The 15,220-nt window shown below is 31.7% G+C and overlaps 1 protein-coding gene across 1 annotated transcript; it reads right to left on the bottom strand.

Annotated features, from left to right (window-relative positions):
• Positions 1 to 1,043: 1,043 nt before the first annotated feature.
• LOC116014165 (cytokinin dehydrogenase 3-like) lies at positions 1,044 to 5,531 on the bottom strand. Its single transcript, XM_031254169.1, has 5 exons — positions 4,867 to 5,531; positions 3,561 to 3,688; positions 2,933 to 3,193; positions 1,986 to 2,254; positions 1,044 to 1,540 (listed from the first exon to the last, which is right to left on the bottom strand). Exons 1-5 carry the CDS (start codon positions 5,420 to 5,422, stop codon positions 1,252 to 1,254), a joined length of 1,503 nt encoding a protein of 500 aa, XP_031110029.1. The 5' UTR covers positions 5,423 to 5,531; the 3' UTR covers positions 1,044 to 1,251.
• Positions 5,532 to 15,220: the final 9,689 nt, after the last annotated feature.

Below are 15,220 nucleotides of genomic sequence, written 5' to 3' on the forward strand. Positions count from 1 at the left end.
GTCCACACAGCTGTGTGGACCAAAAATAAAAAGTACATTATTTTTGTACTGAAGGTACATTATTTTTGTACTGTAAGTACATTATTTTTGTATTGAAGGTACATTATTTGATATATACTATCAAATAATGTACCTACAATATAAAAATAATGTACCTTCAGTACAAAAATAATGTACTTTTTATTTTTAGTCCACACAGCTGTGTGGATCATGGTCCATGCAATAATTTGCCAATGACCCAACCGTTCTTGTCAAATAAATGATTTTTCTAGTAAAGTCGTCTGACTTATAATCTTAGTTGGTAAATGACCACAAAGAGATAAACCAATCTAGATTATCCATAACTGACTAATTCAAATTAAGAAGGTCAAAGACCAATAACTAGCTCCTATAAAGAGTTGAACTTTAAACATTGTTATTATCAAGTCAATTGTTTGACGAACCTAACTAAGGTTGTCGTATTAAAAAAAAAAAAAAGCTGAGGTTGTTCTCAAATAAATATTTTTTCTATTTTTACACTTCGAAGAACTGCATGTGAACACAATCCAATCTTAGAAGGTTGAAAATACACTGAAAAAAACTAAAAATAAAAAAAATAAAAGAAGTAAAGTGAGTCAGCACAAAAATGTTAGCAACAGTCTGTGCAGATAGTAACTGTTGCTTTAGCAGCCTTTTCCTACCATACAAACAGACAGCCTGTTAGGCATAATCCCAGCACAATCATTACCACTGTTTTAACATTTAATTAATCAATAATACTTAATTTATGAAAACAACTCAAATTTCACTTATAATTATTCATTAATTAATCGTAAAAAAAAATCTAAATATTATCCACATGAAAATGGTACTTATATTCAAAACTAAAAAAACTCATGACTTGATTTCTACTGATCAATTCATTAGTTGAAAGAATGTCGGTATTTATCTTAATAAAATAAAATTTGTAAAAAAATTTAACCGGTGTATAATCTTATACGTAACAATTATTGCAACTTGAAATAAGAATATAAGCTTAAAAAAAAAAGATAATATAAATCTAGTTACAAAAAAGAAAATCTTTAATTTATCTAATGCATGGAGGCAAAACATCTACATACAACAATTTGCTAACCATATTTAGTACATTAAACTATGTTATTGCACTACTACATTATACCTTAATTAATTAACTAATAAATTACCACCTATTAGCAGCTAGCTAGGTAATGCATGCATATATGCATCTATGGACCAGACCAAAGATGATGATTAAGAAAAGATTCTTTGGCCTGGGGATAATATGAGTTTGGGATCAAATAAAGCCTTTCTCTGTTGAAAAGTTTTCCACTTTTTTCCAAAATGCTTCTCCCAATCTTCCTCGGTTTTGTAGTGAGGAAGATACTGCTTGATCTTGATGCCAGCTTCATCACAATACTTCAAAATCTCTTCATTTTGGCTGTCCAATTCTCCCCACTCATTCACTCCACTGGAATGCAATAGCCCCACACAATAAAATGTTTCCTCTTCTGGGATCACAGCTGACATCCTATCATCCCATCTGTCAAAACACCCAAAAAAAACATTAAAAATAAAAAACATCTGTCACAAAAATAATAATTTTCTCGAAACAGAAACATTATACTACTTCTCATAATTTTTTCGAGTGAGAACCCTTCCCGCATATAAATATTAAGGAAAGTTTAAGCTGTTGTAGATTACAAATGTTGTGTTTTGTCAAAATAATAGAAGAGAAAGTACAGCTTGTAAAGCACGAGGTACAACTTTATTTAAAACACCAGCATAGTAATCCATGTCTAAAATTTTTGGTAAATATTATATTAATTTTAGTGAAAATGGGTTTAGGGATTTTAAGTACAATGATGTATGTGTGCTTTAATTTGTCAAAATAAATAAAAGAAATAGGTACAATTAATAAAGCACAAGGTACACCTTATAAGTATTATATTAATTTTGAGTGAAAATGGGTTTAGGATGTTAATTACCTTGATTTGTTAGTTGGGTAGACAAGGATGGGTCCTGATGTCTTGTTCTGTCTGAGAATGATGTCCACAAAAACACCAACATTGAAATCCAAAATTCTGGATTTTGGTACAAAAAGATTTAGCCATGGGTGTGGAACATCCCACATCCCCTTTTGCCTCAGCTTTACCTCTCCACTTCTTACTCTATTCAGAAAATCAAAAAATGATACATCTTTCTCGAAAACAAACCCAGGTATAAAGCTCAACCCTTTAAACAACTCCTGCAATTCCTGCATATATGTATCATCATTACATCTTTTTAGACCGTGTAATAACCCCTCACATATATACATATAAATTCTTTTGACTATATCAACAAAATTTTTACGTTGTCGTCGATAGTATTAGATACAACTACATATTGAATAGACAAGATAGTATTAGCATTAAGAATGCAAAAACTTATTGTCTACCTACCATCAGTCATGATGTCAATAATATATGACTGATACAATTAGGTATTTTATATAATTGTACCTAATATCATGGTTGAAAAAATTGTTAGGTGCTTTTCGGGCGCCCGGGACGCTTAGGCGGTGATTAATCGGTGTCTAGACATCCGTGCATTTTTTTTTCTCTAATAATTATAGACTATTTAATACTTTAATAGTTAATACTAAAATATTAAATATTAACATAAAAAAACATCTAGTTTGAACAATTTAGGGTTATTTAACCCAAAACGATGTCGTTTTGAGTAAAATAACATTTTAAAAAAATAATAATCACAATAGCTAATCGACCGACAAGGCAGCCTAATCGGTGCCTAGAAGGCCTAGTCGGTGATCGGCGCCTAAGCGGGGCCTAGCCGACCTGCTGCCAAGATCACCAATTATAGTGATACACTAGGCGGCCTGTCGGGAATTTTACAACACTGCCTAATATTATGGTCATTGTTAAAATAGTACCTCGTCAATTGTGGTGGCTGTTTCATCATCATAATACTTGACTACTTCTAGGGAGTAGATGATGCCATGGTTGGATATCAAAGAAGCAATTTGGGGTTGATGGGATGGGGAGAAAAAGGAAGATCTCCAATTATTTGCAGGGCTTTGGTTCATCACAAGAGACCCTTCCACATAGTCTAGGCCATCATCAATTGATATTAGATGCTCTTGGTCTCTTGTGAACTTTGTGAAGTCATCATAAAGCATCCTTACCCACTTCACCTGCACATACACACATGCACCACAAAAATTATAACCATATAAGGAAAATTATATATGGTATACAACTTTTCTACTATGTATAATATACTACTTAATTAGTTAATTGCATGAATCAGATATTATTAATAATATATAATACTCGATACAATTAAATATACTATACATGACTGTACATATTGGTCTGACTGGTACCCGTGTCAACAAGAACTATATACTTGCCATAAATATAAGTTAAATAAAGAGCAGTAAAAGATATGATTTCTTAGAATGAAAATTGTCTGTCTATTTTCGTTTTAGACATAAAGATATCGAAAGTACAGAAGTCGTAAAAGGTGGCACCACGTATTTGTATAATTATTATACTTACTCTTGTTGGTGCTTTTTGTAATACAATTCTTGCCCTAGTTATCACTCCAAACTGGCCTAAGCCACCCAGAACAGCAAAGAATAATTCAGAGTTGATGTGTTTTGAGCAAGTGATGAATTCTCCCTTTCCTGAACAATCAAACAATAATAAAAGTGTAAAATATACACTGTCGTACTAGGCTGCATTTAGAGAGAGAGAGAAGGAATAATAATAATTATTTATTGTCATCCCATGCAAAAATAAAAATAGAAAAAAGATAATATAACGTCATTTTTTTATTTTGTTTTTATTTTTATGAAGTTGGGCACTATAAGTGTATACGTACCTAACACATGCAATTGAGTAGATTCTTGTGACCATACACTTTAATTAGGTGAATCTTACCTACAAGATATTATTCCAGGTGGACATAACTGTCCTTAAACTATATATCATGCCCTACAAATAATAATAATAATAATAATAATAATAATAATAATAATAATAATAATAATAATAATAATAATAATAATACCCATAATATTAAATTCTCGTATATACTCATATCACAAATTAATATGTACACCATCCACCTAATTAACGACTAAAGTCTTGCTTGAAAGTGACAATCATCTCTGTATGTAATTTACCGACCAAACATGTGAAGATTGGAAAAGAAAAGGTTTCTCTTTTAATATTTTAAAATAAAAAAAGACAATACTTTTCATAGTTGAATTATAAGAAAATAATACTTGTTGCCAATTAACTATACCATACTCACTTTTTGTTTAACTTTTTTAACTCAATCAAGATAGAAATAATAGGTAAAAAAAATATTTTTTATAAATAATTGGTAGGCGAAAAATGACAACCTACCAGCGTGTCGTCAAGAAATATGTATAGGAAAAATGTATGTATATAAAAAAAAAAAAATTGTCAGAAATACAGTTTCTATTTGGAGGAAAAGTCCACAAAAATTTTTGTTTGTAGTTTAAATGGCATCAAATGCATTTGATTTTTACTTACAAAAGGTAAAATCGCTTGCTTTGGGACTCACACCTTAATCATACAAGATTTTTTGGGAAAAGTTTGTGTTATACCCCTCATGGCCTCATGGGTCTAAATCTATGATATGAGTCGGGTCAGATATTTGATAATGAGTTCAAAGATCGATCTATTAATCAAATATTCGACCCGTCTCACGGGTTCTCACACAAGTGTAACTTCTTTTATCTTTGTAAATCTGTTACTCAATAACCAACTGAGCTACCCATGCAGAGAAAAATGGGTTAGGTTTATCATTATAGAAGAAGATGTTCATTTTTACCTGTAATAACATCCATTTCAAGAACGTTGGCGATCTGAGGACCATACCGGAAAGTCTGGCCGCTGATTCCGGCGTTGGAGAGGGTCCCGCCGACGGTGAGGTACAAGTAATCCGTCCACGACACCGGCGCCAGCCCATATTCGAGGCTCGCACGTAAGACGTCAACCCAAAGCTGATATCCTCCGACATCCGCGTAAAACCCTAAGGCCTCACTCCACGAAACCCTAATCCCGCCGCCGTTCCTCTTCAACGACCTCATATCCACCACCACGCCCTCCATGGCCGTGGCCTGGCCACGCGCCGAGTGTCCGTGGCCCCTAGCGGCCACGGCGAAGGGACAGGAGCTGTTGTAAGAGAATTCAATGAGCTCCACGACGTCACCGGCGGACGCCGGGTAGAGAACGGCGGCCGGATCTCCGGTAACCATCCCGCCGAAATCGCCGGAAACGGCGGCGACGGAATCGGAGCTAAATGACAGCCTGGCGGCGAAATCGAGGGAGAGGATTTCGTATGGCAGCGAAGGATTCCATGTTTTCACCTCGCCGACAATGGACATGAACGGGCAAATTATGATCAATAACGGAATTAAGGTGGTCGGGGAAACTAAGGTTTACTCCATTTTTTTTAAGCAAAAGAAATTAAGAAAGAGAAGCTAGCTAGCTAAGATGGATGGTGTGAAGTGTGGTGGGTTATGGGAAAAGAGGTGGTTGTATTTATAGAATTTTAGGCTTAAAAATGATGGTAATAATACGTAGTAGAAGAGAGTTGAAGCAAAGAAAATCTTGGGTGATGGCGATTGAAATCTACGAAAATCATAGGTTATGACAGAGTAAATTTTTTTTCAAAGATTCTCGCTCATGTGGGATATACATCTTTACATCCTCTATTCTCACTCATGGGATATACATCTTTACATCATGCATCCAAAATAATAATAAATAAATATTGCCTACATAGACCGCTCAATTGATTATATGAGTAAAATTTGTGAAGAAAGATCAAGAATTAAATCTCATCAAAGATTTTTTGGTCGGAGCCTGTCTCCCCATGACCAGGATTTCAATCGTCACCCAAATAATAATAAATGTGAAGTGGGTTGGAATTGAATTTGGTAAATAGAGCAATAAGTTTTGAAAAAATTCCTCTTATAATGAATAAAAGCTCAAGTTCGAAATATTTATAGGGAAAAGTAAGTTTTTTCTTTTAACTAGGTTTTCTCCTCTCCCCGTGACCCTAGCCGGCAAAGGACCACAAGGAGGAACCCAGGAGTTTGAGGATCAAACCTCCAACCTCTCGGCTGTAGGTAGAGCACTCTTAATTACCACCTGGGCTGTCCTTACGGACACATGCACTACTTTTTTGTTTTATAGGTCGCCGCCTAGGCTTACGGTTACAACTAAGAAGTTAACGAAATTGTTTTCACAGTAATTGATGTATATAATTTTATATTATTTTTTCAAAATTTTTGTTCTATACCTGAAGCAAGATATACTAATACTGATCCATAACGCTATAGACTTTTTTTTTTTTTTTAAATAAAGAAAACAACTAATTTTGATTTGAATTTACCACTTTCTTCTGCTGTGTGTGTTTAACATAATTATTACATAATTGACGACCCAAATATTAGATTCTCCGAAACACTATGCGCCCATAGGTTTTTCTTTCTCAATACATCTTGTACTAGCAAGAAGCCAAATATCTTATAATTTAATATATTATAAAGTTGTGGTTAAGAAAATTTTACAATAGAGTTATTCTAAAGTGTCAAATTTCAAAATATAAAGGGTTGGGAGATGAGTGTATTTGTAATTTTCATAAGTGGTGTAATTCTTTAAACTTGCACTATTTTTTGATTTACAAGAAAGTTTATAATCAATATTTGAAAATGTGCTCTTTGCTTTGAGTGAAACTCGATCCCGCTACCTAAATGTGCACTCTGGGTGACTTTTGTCGGGAAATGACCCATAAGAGTCCTGCATTATATTGCTTTTATGAGCTGGCGCTGGGCTAGCTTTGCTTATTAAGCAATTAGAACCAACACTACTCTTTCTTTTATCTTTGAAATTTTCTTCCATTCAAAAAAGAAAAAACAATGAAGTGTTGGACCATTGAATTTGTATTCATTATGACAATTATTGCCTTATATGTTCACTTTAAACATTGCGTAATAAAATATAGGTTTTCTAGAAAATTTGGTTTAGTCTAATTTGGGGACATTATTTTTCACAAATTGTAGCCAGCATTATTGGTATATATGTATAGTAAATTATTCAATTGAATTATATCAGTAATGTTGGACAGAGACTTAATTAGTAAATTGAGTTCAACATCTTACTATTGAAATGTGGGGCTGACAATTACGTAAATATATATAAGAAAAATTACATATTTGTTACTTGTTATAATTTTTTGCGTAGTGATAGACACTTGATAGTACGTAACTCATGAATTTGAAGGCTAGTAGGTACTTGAAAAAAAAGTTGCGCTTGAATGGAATTTATATAACTAATTAATTAGGGTAATACTATAAAAAAATTATCACCGTTGCTTTATTATATGGTTAATTAATTCATATTGAATCGGCTAATTTGTAAATTAACTATAGCTAATGACGTGTATAACTAAGTCATATCACATAGTGCAATTAATGGTTTCTTCAATTTCTTGAAGTTGAAGGAATGAATAACGTTCAATTATATCCAAATTAGTTGCACTAATACTATTTGTACCAAAATTCATATCATCGTGACTTTATGTAATTACGTCATTTACGTGGTAGTGACTAGTGAGATTGATTAATTTACAAAAGATATATATCCGTTCAAACTATGAGGTAGGTAAGTTACAACAACCCCTTTGCCCTTTTGGATTCAAATCGAATACAGCCTCAACTCCCAATATAAGAAGGGGACATTTGGTGTTTAAAAAAACAACAACAACAACAACATTAAAGTAGTAATTGCCAAATTGGAACAAGTTTGAGTAAAAGTAGTATTTTTGTTTGGTAGTAATTATATATGAATTAGTATTGCAAACTACCATATAGTATGATGGCATTCTGGTTACATTCTAATTGAGTGATAATAGGTTTGAATATATATATATATATATATATATATATATATATATATATATATATATATATATATATATATATATATATATATATATATATATATATATTAGAATATATTAAAATAAACAAATATATAATTATATAAATAAAAATATAATAAGGGTCCATCAATAGTTGAGAATTTAAAAAAAAAAATATGAGTCAGATTTATAATTAATGCAAACATTCAAGTTTGTAATATTTATAAAATTGGCCTTATCTAAATTTTTTCATTATTTTTAGCAATTTTCAACTGTTGATATACCTAAATGGTTGAATCAAAAAAAGTCATCACTTATATATATATATATATATACACACACACACAGTGTGTGTGTGCGCGCGCATTCCTGTAGTAGATTATGTACATCACTTATATATATATACACACACACACACACGCGCGCGCATTCCTGTAGTAGATTATGTACATCCATGTTGTGTCTCACAGTCTCACGAGACACATACATATTTATTTTTTATTTTCATATTTAAAAGTAGTAGAGGAGAAGGGAATTGAATTTTATGATTATAGAAAGATTTAGACTCAACAACGAGGTATATATGATAATTGAAATAAATTAATTATGATAGTATAGCATAAATTAAAGGTGTTCAACCAAGCACCACATAAATTAATCAAAAAAAAAAAAAGTTAATGACGCATCACGCATATGATAAGTCGCATCATGTCTGAAGAATTGATACAAATCGATGGCATTTTCATTAATTAGGCATGCTAGCTTGGCTTGTGGAATTGAAGAATGAAGATGACTAATTTATCTTCATTTATTTAATTTTATCTATTTGGGACAATATATATAATTAACATTGTACTAATTAATAGTGAGGTGATCCATAAAATGTGGTGTTACTAGGACATCATTAAAGTGGGAGGAAACATCAAAGAGATTTTTTTCCTTTATTAGAGGATCTTATCAACATGTAATTGGTGCAGCAAGGTGATCTAATAAGTCAAATTCTTGGCATAATTAGTAATAACCTAGCTAGGCTTCCAGTCTGGTCCCAACCATAAGTCACTATAAACCATTAGTTTCCTATGGCGAATGCATTGAATGTAAAATAATTGTCCATAAGACAAGATTTCATTGTGAAGATTTCTTCAAGATTGTGTTCTTAGATATAAATTGTCTTGGTTAAGATCACATTAAAAATATATGGTTCGGTTCCATTCAACTTGTTTTCCAAAGTCTTTTTGATGTAAATAATATTTTTCGTTGAATCACATCTCACCGCACAGTACTGTGATTATTTGCTTGAGCGAAAGCATTGCCAGGAGCACTAAACAGATGTGACCCGTGACGAATGTTGTAGTCCATTAGTTAATTGTTTTAGCTCTATCATGAAATAAATCAGATGTTGAATATATATAATCACATCTCATTGCACGCTGTGATTAATTGCATGAGCGAAAACATTGTCACGTGAACTACATTGATGTGCGTGACCTGTGACGAATATTGTAACCCATTAGTTAACTGTTTTAGCTCGATCATGAAATGAATCAGATGTAAATATATCTTGTTTAATCACATCAATCTCTCTGCACACTCTCATTAATTGATTGAGCAAAATATTGTCAGGCGTATTAAACATTTAAACGGATGTGACCCGTGACGAATGTTGTAGCGAATTAGTTAACTGATTTGGCTCGATCACAAAATTAATCAAATGTAAATTACTTGTTGAATCACATGTCACATCACAGTACAGTGTGACTAATTGTTCGAGCCAAAAGAACGGTGATGTCTATACTAAACATATGTGCATTTCTCGTGACAAATATTGTAGCATGTCAATTAACTGATTTACCTCGCTCACAAATTAATTACATGTAAATTTCTTGTTCAACCACATCTCATGTATTTTGTGATTAATTAATTACTTGAGCAAAAATAACGGTATGTGTACTAAATATATTTTTGACTCGTAAATTTATCAATATAATTAATCAACTCAATTAAGTAGATGAGATAATATCATCTTAGGACGCACAAAACAAGTTTGCACAAAAGAGTGATCCAAATAGTTGTACTGTCCATTGTTTTTGGCCTTTTCTTCGCACAATGTTGTGATATATCCTTTTTATTATACTATGAAACTTCACGTCTAGCTTCTTTTAATAATAAAAATTATATTTCATTGTTACAACAGTACGTGGATAAGCACCTGCACCATGAATCCAAGATAATGTTAAATTTGCAAGGATTCTAATCTCTAATAATTCCCTTATAATGTTGCCTAAATTGTGATGATTAATTAGTAAAAATGGGATATGAGTTGGTCATAATTCATTTTCTCACTTCACTTTCTATCCATTCCCTACCATTTTAGAAGATTAAATCCACAAGAATTGGTGTGTATCTATACACATGTGTGTATAGAGGAGAGTTCTAGTGAGAACATCTCTCTGTAAAAATACCTAAATTGTGATGATTAATTAGTAAAAATGGAATATTAGGTGGTTATAAATCATTTTCTCACTTCACTTTCAATCCATTGACTAACATTTAAGAAGATTAAATCCACAAGAATTGGTGTGTGTGTGTGTGTGTATATATATATATATATATATATATATATATATATATATATATATATATATATATATGCGTGTAAAGGAGCGTTCTAATGAGAACATATCTCTATAAAAAGTGCAGTTACATTTACACTATCCATCTTGAGAAATCAAATGCTAGGATTTTAATTTACTATTACTAAACTTTCAAGTTTATATAATTATAAAATGAACATGAGAAAGTTTTTAATAATTATAAATTTGACCCCTTGTGCTCAGAATCTGCTATAGGAATGCACATGCAACTACTTTTGGCCTTTTGGGTTTCCACGGTCATCTAGTCATACTTGGAAGTAGATTGTGTGCATTCACGTAGTATATTGTGATGTGTGCACTCATGCAATAGTTTACATGTTCTGATCACCTAAGACATGATTCTCATATGGACACAAGCCTATATATACGCACTGACGCATTTCCGGAAGTATGTATACGTATATAAGCATGTACCAGTTTGTAATTTTTTAGTAAAAAAAAATATACATGATGAAAGAATATCTGGATTAGAGTTATTGTTCGACACTTAGGGAAGAAAAAAAATTAAACAGAAAGTTAGCCTTGATTGCTAAAAAAATTTTCGCCATCCATGATGGAAAGACTATCGAAAGATGTGAATTTTTTGCTTGCCATAATTAAAGCATAAATTAACCCATCAACGAGCAAATATAAGTCATTTTAAAGCCACGATATGCCACAAACTTTAACGAAAATTTATTGTAACTTTTATTATAAAGCTCACATATGAAAGAAAAAAAAAAAAAAAAAAAGAATATGAAGTGTCCGTGTTTTGAAACAAAATATTGGAATATGTCTTAGCATAAAGAAACGTACAGGGGAAGGAGGACCCATTACAGATGGCACGTTTGGCATGCTTTTGTATGTATTTAGCGATATAAGTCGTAGGAATTTTGTTGGTTATGTCGTACTAATGCTAAGGTAGTACGCATGATCCTTTAGGTCCCAGCCAGAAGATTTGGGTAATAACAATTAATTATATAAAAATACATTTCAACTTGAGATCTTTGACGATTTGACCCAAAGATTACGAAGGAAGGTAGGACTTTGAGAACACCCACTCCCACCCCTCTCAACTCTCCAATGCTAAGTCATACATTATATATGCCCATGTAGATTTGCAATTAACTAATTAATTAATTAATTATATGAATTAATACCTCCAATTATCTTCCAAGTATTGGTATTACCAGCTTTGGTCCTAAAGTTTTAAACGGATCAGAGACAACCCTCCGAGTTTTAAAAAGTGACCTCCCGTGGTACTCTATTAGTTAAAACCTTGAATTAGACGTTAAAATGGAGGGTAGAATCGTCTTTTTAGATCCTCGTCCTTCTTTCTCCGTAATTCTAGACATTTTTTTTTCTCAATTCTTAAGCGTGCTAGGTAGACCTCGACAATGGAGACGGTGGGTGCTCAAATAAACTTCTAGTGAACGACGACTCGTCCCGTAGAGAAAACCACTGAAATTGCGGAGAAAGAAGGATGAGAATCTAAAAAATCGATTTTGCCATCTATTTTAGCTATATTATTTATATTAACTAAATTAACAATGAACAACTAATTTAGGTTCATTTTTCGATAGTCAATTGATTTATGAATCTCCTGGGTGTAATAATGCTCCTTTAACAACTCCAATGCATTGAGTTTTGTTGGGCGGAGGCTAGACAATCAAGTCTAGCATTTTGTTGTTTTGAAATTACACCGACTTTTTTGTAAATATAATGAAATAAAGTTATGTATTTGATATAGTAATAAACACTTAATTTTAACATGAATTTTCAAGTGAAACTCAAGTCAACCTCATTCAGCAAACTAACCCCACCTAAACTGAAGCCAATCACTTTTAGTTGTCAACAAGATATTATATCATTAGGTATTAAAGTATTTTCATACACACAAGAACAACAATTTATATTTTAAATACATTTTTGTATTTATAGTAATATAATAATCTATAAAAATTAATTTTTGGTTTCTATATAAACCAAGTCTTTTATATATATATATATATATATATATATATATATATAGTACTCCGTAATAATTATTGAACATTAATTAATTAATGAATTGCAAGAATTTATGGATGCTTCGAGGTAATGGCGCACAATTGCATAGTACCACGCAGTCCAAGCTTCTGTTTGTCTCTTCTCATATAATCAATCAATCACACGCAAAAATAAATAAATAAATAAATAAATAAATAAAGCACACGACATAGTGAAAAGTTAGCTTCACATGCATTTATGAGTCTTATTTTTTATTTATTTATGTACTTTCATCTATATAAAAAAATAAAATAAAAAGGTGTTATAATATGTGAATAATTTTGTTATGCTCAATTAATTATATTAATGGTGACAGTTAGGTTTGATCCCAATCAGAACTGATGGAAAAGAAAGGATGCAGACAAAAAGTTTCTATCATGCCAGCCCTGCAATCTATGGGGAATATATTTAGAAATTTAGAATGCTATCATCTTTAATTAACAATACAATTACTCCCAAAAGTAAGGAATTTCAATTTTATATATGAATAATGCCGACTGGTATGGTTCATGTGAGACTGATCCCATCCATTGAGGTAGATAAATAATTAAGGGTTAAAAAAAAAGAAAATAGGTGAGTTGGATTAGTTTTATAAATATTGTAAACTTAAATTATTATAGAGTATAAAATTGACTCGTACATGTTCTTTTTTTAGCTAAAACTCTCAGCCAATGATGAACCTAATAGGCGACTATGACACATTAAAAAAAATAGGTGGGTTGGACCTTGTTCTCATTTAAACCCTATATACATAAGAAAGTTATAATAAAGGGATTGTTGGTCAAAACAGCTTGAAGTGTTTTTTTTTTTTTTGAAATAAATAACTTAATGCATTAAATCTTTGAGAATACAATCAACAAGAAAAGGGGGTGGGCTATCAAAACAGCTTGAAGTGTTAAGCCTAGTATTTTGCAGTGCTATAATTTAGTTGCATTCACAATTAACTACAATTTTTAGTATAATGGTAAATGCTAAGTCATGTCATGGTATCAAACATGAATGCATTTGTTCTTTTATTGGTGACAATGAAAACCTACCAGCACTATATAAGGGTGTGTGCTGAATAAATCTCATTATTGTGCAATAACCTGCAATCTACACAGGAGCTAAACTGCACTAAAAAGATCATATGCGATGAGTTTGACTAAAAAGATATTATTGACAAAAATTAAATGTGTGACATTCTTGTATCGGAATTATATTATGCATATTCGCCCTATGAGTGCATTTCTTCGAATACGTGCATATATACATGTAATGATTATATATATGTCTGATGCAGTGTATACTGCAAGTGTGTTGCACAAGTATTGCGTTTGTTTGTTTCATAGTCGGCCTAAGCATGTGCTATAGAGACTATTACACAGAACTTTTAATTCATAGCTAGGGACCAATTTTCTAACAATTATATATAAAATAAAAAGAAAACAAATAAACAAAACGACACATAACTACATGAGCATAATAATGACATGAGGGGGTGGCCATAAGGGCCTAATAGCATCCACATCAATAGTGCAAGGGAGGTTCATAGTACAAAGGCTTATGACATGAAAGAGAGAGTTCAAGAAAGAGAAAGAAATGCATCTCCTCAAAATGGAGATATTAGAACAGTAAATTAGCGTAGGAAAAAGGGAGAAAGATTGCGCCTGATGAGCGTCAGGTGCAACAATGGCGTGCCCGCAGGCGCGCGTGACATCTGAGTTTTTTTATTTTTTTTTTTTAAATTTTGATTTGTTTTATTTATTTATTTTTCCTCACATCCCGTTTTCTCTTTCCTAATCACACTTACAAAAATTTCTAAAAAACGCAAAAAACTCCATTGATAAGGATGCTCTAAGAGGGTGGCAGTAGAATTGAGAGTGATATTCCATGTTAGTCTACTACAATTATACACTTTTTCTTGACAAATTTCTTGATTTCGTCAAATTATTTTTAGACCTCATATATCTATTTCTAAATTCACAATAAATTTTAAAAAATTTTAACACTAAATTATACACTTCTATACAGAATAAATACAAACTACACTTAAATTTAAAACTTCAATATTCGTGACAGGAATCAAACTTCGCTCTAACGCTAGAAATAACAATTATACACTTTCACAACTCATAATATAGGACAAAAATATTTTCTTTTTAAAATTTTAAGATTTATAATGTTGGCCATGATGTTTCCTAGGTCCAAGGTCCTTCTGAGGTAGGAGGACTTTCACAGAAGATCAGAAAATTAAACTGTCCATAAACGAACAGGTCCCACACCAGCTGACCAGCACTACTGCGGAGACTAGCATAGTGGAATATAATAATATATATATATTACTCACTCTTATTATCACGCAATCTGCATTAATTAATAAAATACAGCTAAAAAAAGTTTCTCTTAAAATTAACCAGCACTTTGTCTTTTAATTGAGTCAATCAATACGAACGTGAATTAATTTGAGTATAGTACAAGTTTAAAGGTGTTTCTGACAAAAAAAAAATGATAGTTAAACTGCTGAAAAGTAGAAAATGAAATATGAATATGCAAGTAGAATTCTAACATATATAAAGCTGCATCAAATATGA

Source organism: Ipomoea triloba, chromosome 3 (assembly GCF_003576645.1).
Source record: "Ipomoea triloba cultivar NCNSP0323 chromosome 3, ASM357664v1".
In the NCBI taxonomy this organism is placed as follows: domain Eukaryota; kingdom Viridiplantae; phylum Streptophyta; class Magnoliopsida; order Solanales; family Convolvulaceae; genus Ipomoea; species Ipomoea triloba.